The 18,250-nt window shown below is 40.4% G+C and overlaps 1 protein-coding gene across 3 annotated transcripts in view; it reads left to right on the top strand.

Annotated features, from left to right (window-relative positions):
- Window positions 1-17,947, top strand: part of LOC108698791 — a 34,181-nt gene extending 16,234 nt beyond the window's left edge. For 2 of the 3 annotated variants that reach the window (XM_018230577.2, XM_041573083.1), the window contains 7 exons: window positions 506-606; window positions 1,783-1,878; window positions 3,018-3,150; window positions 4,469-4,570; window positions 6,114-6,239; window positions 13,272-13,393; window positions 16,659-17,947. In XM_018230577.2, coding sequence (XP_018086066.1) covers window positions 506-606; window positions 1,783-1,878; window positions 3,018-3,150; window positions 4,469-4,570; window positions 6,114-6,239; window positions 13,272-13,393; window positions 16,659-16,842 — 864 coding nt within the window. In that variant the 3' untranslated portion in view covers window positions 16,843-17,947. The remainder of the gene's footprint in view (window positions 1-505; window positions 607-1,782; window positions 1,879-3,017; window positions 3,151-4,468; window positions 4,571-6,113; window positions 6,240-13,271; window positions 13,394-16,658) is intronic. The other variant, XM_041573084.1, reaches the window with a different exon arrangement.
- The last annotated feature ends 303 nt before the right edge of the window (window positions 17,948-18,250 follow it).

Below are 18,250 nucleotides of genomic sequence, written 5' to 3'. Positions count from 1 at the left end.
CGGGCAGGCAAGGGCAAAACAGATATTCAGGATCAGATTCAAACAGAATAGCAACAGCTAATAGTACCAGGAACAAATCCTATCACGGGCAAGGTGCTGTGGAAAAAATGGCCTTAAATACTTTTTGAATTTCACGCCTTTGCGCGCTGAGGTATGAGGTCAGCGCGCCTTTAAATATGAAGGGACGCGCCGCGCGCGCCCTTAGGGAAGAGCCGGCTCCAGCGGATACACGCTGGCGTGGCTAGAGAACAGGATGGTGCGGCGGACGACCCCGCCGCACAGGTATTATTACAATGTCTCTGTAAGTATAAATAATAAGCTCAATACAAATGTTTTGGCAACATAGTAAAGTTTCCCTGTTCTGTAACCTATAGTATCTAATCCTAATAATGTCTGGTTCTACCTGTGCTAGACAAGAAAAACAAATTGCTGTGAACTAATGCACTATATACTCTTTGCTTAAAATAGGCTTCAGCACTAATCCATGCCTCATTTATTCTTTCAGGCACTAACTGTAGTAACCAAGGCTGTTGAGCCTGTCAGCCCTACACTGGTATCTAAACTTGAATCACTCTGTTGGGATGAGGTCCATTATTTTGTGACCAGGTAAGGTGGGTGACATGTTTAATAATGTATATGGATATATACAAATGGATATGGATTTAATTTAAAGGAATACTAGCTTCTCATATTAAGCCTTGTTATCATTCTACTTATACTGTACCAATTTGCTTGTAGGCCTTAAGGTGGTCTAATGTTAATTCCCTATGCAGAAGGCAACTCCATTTAGATGCCCCATGCAAAGAGTGTCCTTGGTCCCTCACTGTCATATCACTGTGCTGAGGGATGAATCAGCATCCCCTAGCCAGGCGTAACCCTAGAACTCCTATACAAGTTTCCAGAGGACTTTGGAAGGACTTTAAATAAAAAGGCAAATTTGGAGAGTTTGAGAAAGTTTACAAAAAATTAAATCCACATTAGATTACATGACAAGACATGACCCAGTGTATTCTGCATATTCTGATTATTAATCAGTCTTGCTGTACCTGCTTCTATGGCAGCTATTATTTGACTTGTGCATGATTTGACTATCCCAAAGCAGCAGCCCAGACCACACTGAGCTTGTGCATGGTCTTGCAAAGATGTTTAACAAAGTTTCAAGATGATGACCCCCTGTGGCCAACTTTGAAAGCATAAATCATTTGTTTGATTAGGCTTCTGGTGCAGTAAATTCATGTTTATGTTTAGTATGCAGTATGGATGGGAGTTAAGTCGAGTTTGTTTCTGGTAAAATATGAGAAAAAAAACGTGTTTTAGTAAATAATAATATATAACAGATAATATAAGACGCACCGATTATATTGTAAATAATTAATTTTCGGACAATATTTGGTGCGTGTATGGCGGGAAAAGAGCCGACCGATACCAGCAGTAGACTCGTCGATTGGGCTGGACAGAAAATTCTGATTCTGAGGCATAATTATGCACAATTCATCAGAGCAGACCGACCCAACACAATAGTCCTTTTCACAACTAAGAAGTTCAAGAAGTGTGATTAGATGCAAGTATCTTTAATGAAGGCATCAATACATACAACATTTTTATCCATTTTAGTGCAACCACACTTCATAAATGACCCTTTGACATATTTACTCTACAAGAAGCTTATGAAACAGAACAACTTTATCATCATGAGCAGAGATTTTGCTGCCTTTGAAAAACACAGGAGCAAATATTTGAATTACTAAGTATTTAAATTAATATATTTTTTTCTCTAAACAGATATGATTCCTTTATTCAAAAAAAGGTTAATGAAAGCAGCTTGGGAAATCAAGTTTACATTGCACTGAGGATTGTAAAGAACTGCCATATTCTAAGGTAATAATAAACTTTTAGCCTTTAAAGAGCTTATTTGGATGTAACGCCAACCATGGTGGTGATAGCTCCAGGGTTCCCCTGCATCAATAAGTGCATTGCTTGTGATTCATCTGAACAAATTGGTAGGGCACAAAATGTGCAAGCACAAGCGCAAGGAGTGGCTTTAGACGCAAGTACCTTCAATGAATGGCTCTGATTCACACAATGACTGCAACAAAAGTTGATCAACCACAACCGCAGTAATGCATTTGTACATGGGTCTTTATATCTTGTCTGAACAACAGACAGGAATTTATGTTGTTTGGGTTGATATACCTAAAATGAATGCAGGTTTGGTCTGTTTCAAAAAACAGGAAGCAAATTGTACTAATTTCACACTCATTTTGGGTCTGTATGGGAGCAGATACTGCCTTAATTACTACTCTATTTACAAAGTTTATTTTGTTTAACTGTTGATCTTTTTCTTTTCTTAAAATTAAGGCATACCTAGTCACTTTGTGTTGGTAACAAAGCAACATAGTAAGTTAGGTTGAAAAAAAGATACATGTCCAAGTTCAACCTTTTAAGTCTATATATATATAACCTGCCTAAGTCCTAGTTGATCCAGAGGAAGAAAAAAACCCCATTTAAAGCCTCTGGAATTTGCCTCAGAGGGGGACAAAATTCCTTCCTGACTCCAGATGGCAATCGGACTAGTCCCTGGATCATCTTGCACTATGAACTATCTTCCATAATATCATCTTCTGTATTCCTTCACTTGCTAAAAAGCCATCCAACCCCTTCTTAAAGCTTTATATTGTATCAGCCAGTATGACTGATTCACAATTTAGAAACCAAGGGTGTATTCCATGTAGCCCTGGCATCTTGTTCACATTCATTTTTAGTAAAGCTCTATGAGCCATATCCTGAGCTAGCTTCTGACTAGATTGAGCTGAGCCAAAAGCGCAGCTATGATGTGAGTCTGGGAACTCTGACTCCTCTATTGTATACACTGAAGAAAATAACTGATTTAGCACATTTGGCTTTTGTTTATTTGTTACAACCATACTTGTACCATTATTTAAAGGTGCCACACTCTCAACCTGCATTATTTATTTATTATTCTGCGCTAACCTGAATATGTATTTGCTTTACTACAGGAATACCATTGAAAATATAGATATAGCACCTGAAAATAAAAATAATCTCAATACTGAAATGAAGAATTGTATAAGCCGCTGTGAAGCTAAAGGTCTTCAACTTTCATGTGCAACTTTGAAATCAAAATTGAAGGTACTGATTGCTAAACAAGGGGCTATAGTGTTAACATTAAAAAAAACATACTGACAAATCTTACTTTATACAAAGATGTAAACATTTCCATAATTTAACAGTTTGAGCTTAACAAATGTTGTTGCATTGTTTCGTGGACCACATTAAATTATTAAATAGGGAGTATAGTATGACTAACCTATAGGTCAGTTTCCCTGCTGAAAATTACCATTTTCCCCTGAGAGTAGCTTTTTCCCATACATACAAATGTACTTTCTACTTTGCCCTCTCCAGCAAATGATATGTATAGTCCTTCATCCCATATCATCCAATTTTTAGATGTTTTTAGTTAAACAGGTGACTAATAAATATTATCAGCTTATATGCAGTACAATCTCTCTGGGTCCCAAACTATTTTCCAGTATTATACTGATATTTTCAGGAAGAAAATATTGAACTTTTGCTGTCATTTGCAGTGACTATGATCAGGGACGCTTCGCCAGTGGGGCGAGTTGAGAAACAAAAATGCCGCTCCTGGTACTTTAAAGGAATTGTTCAGTGTAAAAATAAAAACTGAGTAAATGGATAGGCTGTGCAAAATAAAAAATGTTTCTAATATAGTTAGTTAACCAAAAATGTAATGTATAAAGGCTGGAGTGATTTGATGTATAACATGTCAGTCAGAACACTTCTTCCTGCGTTTCAGCTCTCTTGGTTTACACTGACTTGTTACCCTGGCTACCAGGCAGTAACCAATCAGAGACTTGAGGGGGGGCCACATGGGTCATATCTGTTGCTTTTGAATCTGAGCTGAATGCTGAGGATCAATTACAAACTCACTGAACAGAAATGTACCATGTGGCCCCCCTTCAAGTCGCTGACTAGCTCAGAGTTATAGAGCTGAAAAGCAGGAAGTTGGATTCTGGCTGTTTTATTAGACATCTGTTCACTCCAGTCGTTATTATTAAATTTTTGGCTAACTAACTATATTAGAAACATTTTTTATTTTGCACAGCCTATCTATTTATACAGTTTTTATTTTCACACTGAACTATTCCTTTAAGAGACAAATTTCCGGTTTTCAAACCATAAATTTGGCTCGTCTAGTGCAGAGAGTGCAATTATGCTCTCTGCGCTAGCGTCCTGACCCTCTCCGCTGCCCTCGTGGACCCCCCAGACCCCATTCAGCACAAAAAGGTGAGCGCACGGGGAGGGGGGGGGCGGCAGAAACTGCAAGCTGCCTCAGGCGGTGGAGGGGCCAGGATCGCCCCTGACTGTGATACATGTTAAAATTAACTGTGTACTTCTTGTCACTTAAAGTATCATTATTTTATTTAAGGAGACATTTCAGAATCACTTTACAAAAAACTGCAGCGAATTTGAAAATGTCTTTAAGCATCTGCAGAGCGGCTTGGAAGATGCAGACATTCATAAAAATGAGGTAAGCAGGCTTTGCTTTTTTAATTTTTTGACTTTTTAGACAATAGGCATTTTTTGCCATTATTTAGAGGTGGGAGAAAAGAAAATATAAAGTTGGCCATATATAGGTTGTTAAAAGCTACCACATCAACCCCTCCAGATTGACTTTGCAGCTTATCTGCATATGTATGGGGCCCCCAGGAGGTCCTGATAATTGGGCAAATTTTGAAATTTCACATTGATGTTTTGATGCAGTTCTGACTTGATGGATCTCCATTAGGGATGCACCAAATCCACTATTTGGGATTCGGCTGAATCCCCAAATCCTTCATGAAAGCTTTGGCAGAACACCGAACCGAATCCTAATTTACATATGCAAATTAGGGACCAAAGTGGAAAAAACTTTTTTTACTTCCTAGTTTTGTTACAAAAAGTTACGTGATTTCCCTTCCCACCCCTAATTTGCCTATGCAAATTAGGATTCAGTTTGGCCAGGCACGAAGATTCGTCCGAATCCTGGATTCAGGGCATCCCTAGTCTCCATAGACTCCAGTTAGGATCTAATCATTGCTTTGGGGGGGGGGCAAATGATCAGATTATCCTGATTTGGCCCATTGCTTACAGGCCATAACTTTCCCATCCTGGCAGCCAGCTGTGGAAGTCACATGCAATGGATCTCTAGCTGAGAAGTCTTTCATGAATATATGCCTTCTCTGTTAATTTTATCAGGTCCGGACTGAGAATAAAAATAGGCCCTGGCATTTCAGGTACACAGAGGCCCAAACAGCCCCCACCAGCCCACTAAATACTGACTTTCTATGGCACCATATAGCAGCACCTCTGGCATTTGCCAGAACCCACAGATTGCCAGTCCGGGCCTGAATTCTATCCTTTATTTATTGAGTTACACCATTCTATGCTTCACTTTACAGAAATTGCTTAATCATTCATGTAATCTTAACCCACACACACAAGGATTTGGTTGCAGAGTTCATTTAACAAGATGTCGAACTGCTAGCTCTGCTCCACATGGCCGTCTCAAAAGTAGTATCTAGGATACAATTGGACGTGCTATAGAGAATGTCCTCTAATGTCAGCAGTGCTGCATAGCAATAACATTAAAAAAGGGCTGTTGTTAACAATACAATTAGCATCAGTCCCTTCCCCAGCGGAGCATATAATCTAGTTTCTCTATCAATCATCAAGATGCCATAAATTCTGCTGTATTTCTGACTTTTTAGATGCAAATCCCCTGTGTGTATTTATGCAGGCATTTGTGGGAACCCTGGAATCACCACCAATTTGAAGATGGCAATAGGGTTCCCCTGCAACAATACAGTCGATTACGATTCAGAACAGAAAGCGGGATGAACACACCAGCACAACTATACGAAAGTGCAAAGTTACACAAGTGTAGGCTCACAAGTATTTTTAATAAATAGTGTCAGTGCATTGACTGCGCCATTTTTTTGAGACCACATCTGTGGTTGCAGTCATAAAAGTATGCTATGCTAGCATATTGTATAAAGGCATGTGTGATAAAACTTTTCTATTACTCATGACAGATGCATCTCAAGACCATCCATCATACAGCTGTGACTTTATACATTCAATACTTTTTTGTTCATCCAAAAACTGTGGGAATCTTTTTAGTGGGGAGTAAAACACTACAGGAAACCTTTGAGTATCTGGTAAGTGTTCAAGGTATGCATGTTAATGCAGTACTTAGTACTATAGCTTCTTTTATTTAGGTAATCTAAATCGTATCCTTCATTTAACTTGGCTCTGAAGATATAATTAAACAGCATCTTCCAGATTGAGTGTGAAGTGGTAGCTGCTAAGGGAACTGAAAAAATTTCAGTCTTCTTCCGCTTCTTCAATGGTCACTGGGTGCAGACACATAGAGCAGATTTCGATGCCAAATATGTACAAGTATGCATTTTGGGTACAAAAAAGGAGGGTTGTGGGTGCACTCCTAACATATTTAAATACAATATTCCCCTGTCTAAAAAAAGGAAAACAGGGTTTTTTGTTACAAAGTTAATCATAAAATTGGTAAGCCGCCATACCATGTCAAGGTAAACCCCATATGGCGGTAAACCAATCCTTGGTTTGGGCAATTTCTCTCCCTCAAAAGCCACAAATGCTAGCGGTAGGGGAAGCTTTAGCCTTTTTATTTGAAACCAACGCCTGTTAGACACTTATTATGTCTGCTGCACTTATCACTAGGTAACACTTTGCATTGATTCGCAGGTGGTGGGGGAGGATCTAGTCCACAGATTGAAACCAAGCTTTTATATTTCCCAAGCCACCCATGGCAGCGCTTCACCAACGTGAGTATTCCCCGCCCCTCAGGTCACTGGACAGGAACGGGTTAATTCAACCCCCTATAATATCCGCCCTCCACCGCTTCCTCCTTGTCTTTTTCCTGTCCAGGTCACTACAGGATGGCTTACCGATTTTCCAGGGGTAGTAATCTCCCTCTATTCCCTGATGCCTCCCGAATGCTCCCCGGAGGGGATAGCTGAGGAGAAGGACCGTAGGCTGGGTCAACATTCCACCTGTTTGGCGTATAGCTGAAGCTTGCCGGTGTTTTGGTGGTAGTATGCGGCTTCTAGTTTAACCGCTAGCTTCCGAGCGCACTACAGCAGTGGATAATGGCGCAGATGCGTGTCAATTCCCGGAAGTGCGTCACAGGAAGTCCCCCTCCCAGAGCCAGAAGATGGACGCGTACGTTGCGTTCCAACGATCGGATGTTCCTTCCGCTCACCCTATTTACATGCGACGGTTAGGTCGCACTGACGTCATACGCGCGTCCCAGATTGAACAAGGAGCGGTGGATTTTGCTGGTGAGCGGATATAGGAGAGAAATTCTTTTGCTTTCAGGTGCAGTTGCTGATTATTTATTTTGGATTAATAGGTTACAGGCAAAGATGGATCAGCCCGGCTCTGGGAAGGGTGTGCAGCCTAAAAGTTCTAGGTAAGCTGAAGAATGCTTAAGCTAGTATGGGAGAGAGAGTTTAAAGCTTATGGTGTTTATTTTCCATTTTAGCCTCTCTGCCTCTACGGAAACACAGAAAGGGGAAGGTCAGCAATCAAGAAAACAGTCAGTGACTGAACAATCTTCTGCGGAGCCTCAAGCCCCTCCTTCACCTCAACTAGATGCTTTGGTGTCATTGATAAAACAGGCTGTTGTGCAGGGAATGCAGGAAGCATCATCTTCAGTCAAAAGACCTAAGAGGTCTAGGGAAATGATTTATGAATCATTGTCAGAGATCTCAGAAGAGGAATTCTATGATCCGGCAGATGGTCAGTCTGATCTGTCTGAAGAAGGAGAGGTTCTTTCTGAGGAGGAATCTACTTTTGATTCTTCTACTGTGGATGGCTTAGTTAAAGCAGTAAGGAAAACATTAAGCTTGACTGAAGAATTGCCTAGAAGTTCTTCGGCTGACAAATTGTTTCCGTCAGTAAAGAAACGTTTATCTACTTTTCCGGTCCATGGTTCGATTAAGGAGCTAATCAATTCAGAATGGAAAAAACCAGAAAAAAGAGTTTTTATACAAGGGAAGTTTGCAAAGAAATATCCAACGGATGAAGTGAACTCAAAGCTGTGGGATAACCCACCGAAGGTGGATGCAGCGGTAGTGCGGTTAGCCCGTAAGACGACTTTACCGGTTGATGACGCAGTAGCATTTAAAGACCCCATGGAAAAACGCATGGAGTTTGATCTAAAAAAATCTTTTGTCTCGGCAGGGGCATCTTGTAGGTCGGCAGTTGCATTAACGTCAACCTCGAGAGCAATGAAAATCTGGGTGAATAATCTTGAAGAGGCTATTTCCACAAATGTGAAAAGGTCGACGTTACGAGAGATGTTAACGGATATGAAAGTAGCAACTGATTTTGTGGCCGAAGCATCCCTTGATCTTGTTCGCTTGGCGGCCAGGTCCATGTATCTGTCAGTGGCGGCTAGAAGGGCATTATGGCTGAAACCTTGGCTGGCTGATTCTGCTTCCAAAGCAAATTTGTGTCAGTTGCCTTTTGAAGGGGGCAGACTGTTTGGTGAGAATCTGGATTCTATAATTAAAAAAGTGTCCGGTGGTAAGAGTGTTTTTCTTCCACAAGAGAGAAGGTTCAGACGACAGGGGTCGAGAGCAGAATCACCGAGAAATAGAAATTTTCGAGGCTCAAGACAGTACAGACCTGGAAGAACACAAAGTAGACAATCATCTTGGAGACCCGCAAAAGGAGAGCCGCGCCAGGTGCCGAGAAAGACAACTTCTTTTGGTGCCACCTCTTCAGGTAGAACACAATGAGATTTGGCCGGCCCAACCCTGTGGTGTAGGAGCGCGTCTGGCACTCTTCAAAAAGGTTTGGGTCGAGAATATACGGGATTGCTGGGTCCTAGGGGTTATAACAGAAGGTTATCGTTTAGAGTTTTCCAGAATCCCAAGACACGATGTATTTCAGATATCTTCACTTCCAAGAATTCAAGGGGTGAAAGAAATATTTCAAGAATACATAGATCAATTGTTAGAGATTGGAGCAGTAGAACCTGTACCTCTAGCACAGCAGCGAAAAGGGTTCTACTCCAAGCTTTTTCTCGTCAAGAAAGCCTCGGGAATGTACAGACCAGTATTGGATCTGCGACCCTTGAATCGCTTCATTCACTGCAGGAAGTTCAAAATGGAGTCCCTGGCCTCGATAATTGCAGCAATTCCTCCTCAGGCATGGCTAGTAAATCTGGATCTCAAGGATGCATACTTCCATGTTCCAGTGTACAGCCCGCACAGGAAATATCTCCGGTTTGTATTTCAAGGGCAACACGTGCAGTTCACTTGTCTCCCATTCGGTCTGTCCACCTCCCCAAGAACTTTCTCAAAGGTCTTAGTGACAGTGATAGCCTTCTTGAGAGTGGAAGGAGTAGCAGCCTTTCACTATCTGGACGATATACTTCTGGTATCCAGCTCAGAGGAGGAGGCAATAAGGAGCAGGGACAAAACCATGGCAGTGCTACAACAATTCGGATGGGTAGTGAATTGGCAGAAAAGTCACTTGATTCCGACACAGGAGCTCGTTTTTCTGGGGGCCGTTTTGAACACTGTTCAGGGGACAGTGTCTCTGCCAGAACGGAAGATATCTCAGATTATAGATCGAGTGAATTCCTTCCGAAAGTTACCCAGTGTTCCCGTCAGAGATTGCATGTCGCTCCTGAGATTGTTCTCCTCCACCATACAGATGGTGCGTTGGGCAACGTGGCATATGAGGCCTCTCCAAATCTTCTTCCTAAAGTCAGGAGCAGCCAACGCTTTGAATCTCAAGAAACACCTTCATGTTCCGGAGCAGGTTATCTTGAGTCTAGATTGGTGGCTAGTTCCAGAAAATTTGTCAAGGGGAATGCCGTTAACAGAGCCGGATTATGTGACAATAACAACAGATGCCTCACAAACAGGTTGGGGAGCAATGTTGGACGAGTCGTCTGCCCAAGGACAATGGGACTTGTCTCTTCTCCCTACCAATGTGTTGGAGCTGAGAGCTATAAAAATGGCCCTGTTAGTGTTCGCAGAGAGAATAGACCACAGATGGGTAAAGATCAGATCGGACAATGCCACGGCGGTGGCTTACATACGCAAGCAAGGAGGCACCAGAAGTGGACAGCTGATCGAGGAGGTGTCGACAATCATGGCATGGGCAGAAATAAACCTAGAGGGTTTAGTAGCCTTTCATGTGCCAGGCAAATTAAATGTGCAAGCAGATTTTCTAAGCAGAAATGCGTTAGATCCAGGAGAGTGGTGTCTAAACGCCGCTGTGTTCCATACCATAACTCAAAGATTTGGCAGTCCAGAAATAGACCTTATGGCTTCGGATCACAATCACAAGTGTGAAAAGTTTTTCTCAAGGTACCCCTCTCGAATGTCCAGCGGAGTAGATGCTCTGAATCAGAATTGGAGGCAGATATTTGGTTATGTCTTTCCACCCTTTCCATTAATTTGGAGAGTGCTAAAGAAGATAGACAAAGAGGGGGCACAAGTAATTGCCATAATTCCATTTTGGCCCAGACGTCCCTGGTTTCCTCTCTTGAGACATATGGCGGTAGAAGCGCCAATGAAGCTACCTGCAGTCAAGGACCTTCTGATGCAGGGTCCAGTACCGTTTCAAGATGTCTTCCACCTGTCGCTGACGGCATGGAAACTGAGAGGCAGAGGCTTTCAGATGTAGGTCTGGGGAAGGAGTTGGTGGATTTTTTATTAAAATCCAGGAAGAGGTCGACATCGACTCAATACTACCGTGTATGGTCGTGTTTTGCCAAGTTTGCAGAAGATCAAGGGTTTGACCCTAGGAGTCCTTGTGCGACAGCGGTAGTGCAGTTTTTGTTTGCTGGTTATCAAAGGAAACTCAGTGTTAGTACCCTGAGAGGACAAGTGTCCGCTCTGTCAGCATTGACGTGCAAGTCTTGGGCAGAAGAACCTCTGGTGATACGTTTATTCAATGCCCTAAAGAGAGAGTGTCCAACGAAACGATTGAGAGTACCTCCCTGGGATCTGCCTTTGGTTCTTAATGTTTTGGCATCAGCTCCTTTCGAACCTCTGGAAAGTGCCTCAGACTGGCATGCTACTTTGAAAGTCCTATTCCTTGTGGCAATAACTTCTGCATGTAGAGTGGGCGAGATTCAGTCTCTCTCGGCGAGGGAACCCAATACAGTCCTTTTTACTGATAAAGTTGTGTTAAGACCAGCGTTTGAATTTCTGCCGAAAGTGGTGTCCAAATTTCACCTAGATTTGGAAATAACTTTGCCCTCATTTTGTCCGAATCCTAAAACTAAGCAAGAACGTCAATGGCACACATTGGACTTAGTAAGAGCTATTTCGCACTATCTGGATCGGACACAGTCATGGAGGAAGACAGAAAGACTTTTTGTCATACCGAAGGGCCCAAGAAGAGGTTTGGCTCCTTCAAAGACAACCATTAGTCTTTGGATTGTTGGCTGCATAGTGTTAGCCTATCACAAGGCAGGCAGAGAGGTACCAAGGAACCTAAAGGCTCATTCTACCAGAGCATTGGCTGCCTCCTGGGCGGCAGAAGCCAGAGCTCCGCCTGATGCAATTTGTAAGACTGCAAGATGGTCTTCCTTACATACCTTCATTAGACATTATAAATTGAATGTCTTTCTTTCCCAGGATGCTAGATTTGGGAGAAAGGTGTTGCAAGCTGTATTGCATTCACAATAAAATATATAAGCAGTAATTGTGTCCCTCCCTTCTTTTTGGCTTTGGAAGTTCTCACGTTGGTGAAGCGCTGCCATGGGTGGCTTGGGAAATAGAGAAATTTTATTTACTTACCGTAATTTCTATTTCCAAGTCACCTTCCATGGCAGCATTCACCAACTTCCCTCCCTTTTAGAGCTTGGATACATAGACAAGGAGGAAGCGGTGGAGGGCGGATATTATAGGGGGTTGAATTAACCCGTTCCTGTCCAGTGACCTGAGGGGCGGGGAATACTCACGTTGATGAATGCTGCCATGGAAGGTGACTTGGAAATAGAAATTACGGTAAGTAAATAAAATTTCTCTATTTTGATCACAGGTAAACAAGTTAGGGACCGCGGTATGGGGTTTACCTTGACGTGGTATGGCGGCTTATCAATTTTATGATCATAACTTTGTAACAAAAAACCCTGTTTTTCTTTTTTTTAGACAGGGGATTATTGTATTTAAATAGGTTTTTATATGGCCTTAGGAGTTCACCCACAACCCTCCTTTTTTGTACCAAGTATGCATTTTGGCAACTGAATCCTCTCTAAATGTGTACACCGGTGGGCGGATCATCAGATTCTTGGCTTTAGGTTATACCCACATATGGCCTTACCCTAGGAGTATAGCAGGGGCCTTAACACTCTGGGACACATTTAATAATCATGGCCAGATAATTATTCTTGCAGATGTTTAAGTAAAGTTAATCACTGATTGGTTGATATGGGTTAATTTCAGGTAATGATGAGCCCAAGTACTGTGTGCCATCGCTCTCAGAATTTTATAAACACACAATCTGTAGAAGAGCGTGATAAGAACTCTGAGGGGACTGCTTTCATTATTTAAAATATCTATATATCTATATATATAATAAATCAATTAAAGAATGTAGCTTTTTGTTTGTGTGTGTGGGAGTTGGACACACTAGAGCTGATTTACTAGTGAGGGGTAAAATGCTAAGTGCAAATCTGCCATTTTGTGCACAATATAACAAGTTCTGTGGTAAACGTCTCTAATTTGGTGCATGTTTAGATACTAGAACATGGGTGCAAATCTTGCTCCTGTTTGTCAGTCAATAGCAAGTATAAAAAACAGCATTTTTTTAAAACTTTCAATGCTGGATATTATATGCCTTAGTGACAGTAGTAAGCAGAAATACACAAGCAAGCACTTTATTATATAATATTGACATGTGCAAATGTACACATTTTTGACAGACTATGCAAAAAAAATAGCGACTAAATGGCAACAAATGGCTAAACAATTCTTGGGTTAACACATTTTTGCACTAGAACGCCAGACTGAAAATCCCAACATCTTTTGTCAAATTAATTCCAAGACAGCAACCATTATGGGCATAAATAGGGAGACATTGAAGGGTTTTCTTACTATGAATGGGGACAACAAGTGTCTTATATTCAACAATGCTGTTATTATTGTGGTATTTTGTATGATGGCATTTTTTCTCATATAAAGGTTTCAGGCAAGATTCAGCTTGATAACCCATTGGAATATATGTCGGATATACTGAGTGGGAAAGACCTTGAATCTACAAAAACAACGATCATGTATTTCAGTCACATCCATCCAGATATAAGGTGAAGCATGTCTCCTTTGAGTCTGTGTTTTGTTTATGTAAAAGTCTTAAGCCAAATTTGGATAAGGTAGTTTCTGAAAAATATAGCACAGATTCACATCCAGTTTCTTGATTTCAGATACTTTTGTTCTGTATTAGGAATTTCCCAAAGTAGGAAATGAAACACTTATAGAAATGCTCTTCTAACTTCTGGTGTGTTAGTACCTACTGGCTGAATTTGCCAAGTGTCTAACTGTCTTCTTGTTGGAAAAGTGGCATGTGGCTGTCTACCCCTTTACACAAGTCCTGTGTAACCATTTATCTCTTTATCAGAGTTTGTTTAGCCTGATAATCACACCTCGGCCCTAAAAGTTAAAGGGGTCAGCACCAGCGCAATATTAAAATACTATAATTATTATTTTATTCATTGCTGTAAAGCATATCTGTGTTTCAAATACCTACAAATAGGGCTTATGGTGAACATAACTTTCGCCTATTGTTTAATAAAGAAAAAAATGTAAGGGTTTTGTTATTTATCAGTTTTATCATAGTAAGGGTTTTGTTATTTATTGTTTTATTCACAATAGCACCTATGTTTTTGTTATATCTTGAGCTGAGCAGAACAAACAGGGAGATTCATGTTTGTGAAAAATGTGAAAAGATGGATAATTAAAGGAAAACTATACCCCCAAAATGAACACTTAAGCAACAGAGAGTTCATATCATATTAAGTGGCATATTAAAGAATCTTACCAAACTGGAATATATATTTAAGTAAATATTGCCCTTTTACATCTCTTGCCTTGAGCCACCATTCCGTGATGGTCTCTGTGCTGTCTCAGAGATCACCTGACCAGAAATACTTCAACTCTAACTGTAACTGGAAGAAGTGTGGAAGCAAAAGGCACAACTCTGTCTGTTAATTGGCTCATGTGACCTAACATGTATAGTTTGTTGGTATGTTTGTGAGTACAGTGAATCCTACGATCCCAGGGGGCGGCCCTTATTTTTTAAAATGGCAATTTTCTATTTATGATTACCCAATGGCACATACTACTAGAAAAGTATATTATTATGAAAATGGTTTATTTACATGAAGCAGGGTTTACATATGAGCTGTTTTATTCAATATATTTTTATAGAGACCTACATTGTTTGGGGGGTATAGTTTTCCTTTAAAATACCAATACACAACCCCCTGCTTTCGCCCATTGTTTTGACTGTTTTGCTGGTATGAGTATATTATGCAGGGGGATTATCTTTGTATTGAGAATCTAATTATCTACCTTGTGAGGACCAAATGTGGAGTAGCTTCAGTATCTCAGTTTGCCCTGTTTAGCAAAAAAACATAAAATAAAACAAAAAAATAAAACAATATGAAAGAAGTATGTCTGGCACAATCCCTATTCATTTCACTCATGTGGAAAAGGGGAAATACTGCCCCTATAACATTTTGTATGCATAGATTATATAGTAGTAGTATAGTATAGTAGTATGCCAAAACATATTAATAAAATACTCTCATTATCAAGTCTTGTTTCACATATTTTACAATTATAAATATCTGCAGATCTGCTTTTTTTGTTTTCTTCCTGTATGTCAGTGCTTGGTGCTCACACTGTAGGCAAGCAACAGAAAGGCAGGGTTCCACAGATGTATTGCTGACATCTCAGGAAGGCTCACTACATTTGACTGCCATGGCAAGAAACACAGTACAGTCAACCAGTCATATGATGATGTACACTGTTGGCCAACGGTGAAACTCATCTGGCAGCAGCATAGCTGTAACTACTGCTTAACACTGCAGGGCATTCATGCTTATAGGGCACCTATAACATCAATATTGTATGCCCACTCTGTAGCCTGAGGGCAACAATTGCAGATTAAAAACTAGGATTTCACACAACAACAACCCTTTATCAAATATTATGGTGTTTCAGCATGCCCCTGTGCTGTTACTGCAAATGGGCACATATTAATGTGAAGGGGATATCCCCTTGTGCACATAATGAATTAGTATCCCAGAATGTTCATAATATGCATGAATCAGGGGATTTGTTGACTATTCCTATGTCACATGCATGCGCATACAGTATTAAGTGAGCTGGAGCATTCACTTATTATGCACGTGTGTACTCCAACAGTTCCATCCAAATAGGAAGCTCCTTTCTGGTGCAGGGAGGGGGCAGAGTGGGGTAAACAATTGTTATGTTATAGGTGCCCATAAATAATGGATGGAAGTCATTTAAATAAACTCCAAAAAAGTAATTAATAACTTCCTGAAATGTCTAGTTATCATAACTAAATATACCTAAGATAAGGCTATGATAGGATATTTTTGTCCAAGATACTGCAGTGCACTGTTCTGAACCTATCTGTGTCCTAAAATGTCTGATAAAAGCTCTCTTTGAAATTTATTGCGTGGTTAAATATTGTACAATGTCAACTACCTCTGTTAAGGTTTATATAAATATATATATATTTGTAACGATAATGGTAGATGGGGTAATTGATGACAATTTGACTAATTTTAAAGTAGGCCAAAAATATAATCCGATAATGACCCCAACTGACTTACAAAGGAATTGCCTTGTGAGTTTGTCAGATGAGTCCCTTGCAAGTCAATCAGAATGGTGTTGTGAACTTTGGCACCATTTTTTGGGCAACCTAAAAATATGATACTCAGAGGAAACAAAACTGCCTTGTGTGCCTTTACCCCAAACAGAGAAGTTACCTCACATTTTCTGTTGGAGCCCCACTTGAAGGTCCAACCTTTGGTCATGGCCTCCCTTAGCTCATCACGATTACATATACATATAAAAAAAATATCAGTGTGCTGGACATTCTGGCATAACACCAAGAATGTTAAGGACATGCATTGTCAACCCATCTCACCAAAATTGACATTCAAGCTTGGCATCAAACCAAAAAAATATTTCAAACCAAGCTTGGCATCTATGGTGTAGAGTATCTATGAGCCAATCTTTTCAAATAAGTTTCCAAATAATAAATTACAAATAAAATAGTAAATTACAAATTAATTTTTTTTAGCCTCAGTCTCCCTGCCACTCACAGTGGGATCAGCCCAACAGTTTGGGAACTGCTGCCCTAACAGAACAGATATTGAAATGTTGGGCAATCTAGTTGCCTTGTGTCATATTCTGATAGATCCATAAAAAGAGACAAAGATTAGAAAACAGAATTGATTGCGTGGACTGACAAAATTACATTGTGGCTGAAATGATGGGTCCTTAGCGTCACTGATGACTTTGACTGTGTATTTGAAGGAATGAACATTTGAAAGTGCTCCTGGACCTGAATGGAAATCTAAGCTCTAAAGACAAAACTCACCTCCTAAACTGCATCGAAAGCAGAAAGGCAGATGTGAATGAAGAAAAGATGTGCTTCTTTAAGGATATCAAGGTGAAAATGTTTGGAGGTACTCTTAGATATCTGTGCTGTAGTGGATAAAGATTTCTTCACTTTCCTTGTTATCAACAACTACTACTAACAAGGATATGGAATAAGGAAAGACTAGAACATTGTTACATTTGCACTTCCAGCACTTGTCAGAGATTGCTATTATTTAGAACCATTCATATGTCCACCACAATTCCTATATGCATTCCATAATGACTACTTTATGAAGTGTTTGCTTGCCAGTTCTGTTAAATATCAAAATAAAGACGCTGAACAAACAGGAGCTTTATAATAGTGAAAGGTTAGTTGAAAATCTTTAAATGAAACATCTCCACTAGACACTAAAATGCACTTACAAAAAACGCCAGTGTTTTGATATTCTGGTCAACATTCATCCCATGATGTGTCAGTGATCATTGATAGAAGTCAGAATTTTAATGGGGATGATAAGATTAGATCACTTTGATATATGAAACAGATTATTATGGGGCAGATTTTGCAATGCTCAGTGATTTAATCAAAATGTTTGTTTGGTATAACATAGTACCATATAGCTGACTACAAATATTCTAATATTCAAGTAACCTTTTGTGCTGTCTTGTTAAGTTTGTGTTCATTGTAACCTGGGACCTTCGCCCAAACCATGAAAATGAGCCCCGGACCATTGTTCATCCAAACTGTGCAGTCAAAAGTAAACATTTAGGCATGTAGTATTCTACTGCCATCTGCCCAACCCAGACGTGCTCATCAAACTCTCAGATAGGGAAGCATTTATCGCTCTAGAAAATGCATTTTCACTGCTCCAAGGACCAATAGTGACAACCTTACCCCATTCCAGATGACTCTTGGTATTGTATTTGATTAGGTTACATGTGCTCCCTATTAGAAAAACCTATACTCCCCAAAATAATTCTTGTGCTTATCCCCCTCGAGCAGTGTTGGACTGGGACATCAGGGGCCCACCCAAAAACCTTTGACTAGGGGCCCACTAATTAATCTTACACACAAGAATGAAGCGCTCACCTCCGTTTCTTATCCCTTGAGGACCAGGTGCTTAGCAGTCAAAATCCCACTCTGCCATGGGTATCAATCATATGCAAATGTCCAACAAACCGCAGCACACTGACACGTTGTTTCTTGTGAAAAAATCTTTTGTGATTTATTGGCTCAGTAGACAAAAAAATGCAACGTTTCGAGTCTCACAGGACCCTTTATCAAGCTTGATAAAGGGTCCTGTGAGACTCGAAACGTTGCATTTTTTTGTCTACTGAGCCAATAAATCACAAAAGATTTTTTCACAAGAAACAACGTGTCAGTGTGCTGCGGTTTGTTGGACATTTGCACTAATTAATCTTAGACCAGGGGCCCACTCTTATTCGTACTCATACTATTATTATTCCTCTTCTCACTCAACCTCTATTCTCCTAGTCTCTTTTCTTTACATACTATAATCTAATAT

The sequence above is a fragment of the Xenopus laevis genome, chromosome 8L (genome assembly GCF_017654675.1).
Source record: "Xenopus laevis strain J_2021 chromosome 8L, Xenopus_laevis_v10.1, whole genome shotgun sequence".
NCBI lineage: Eukaryota > Metazoa > Chordata > Amphibia > Anura > Pipidae > Xenopus > Xenopus laevis.
Note: the sequence above shows the minus strand (reverse complement) of the source record. Positions and strands in the feature narration are given on the sequence as shown.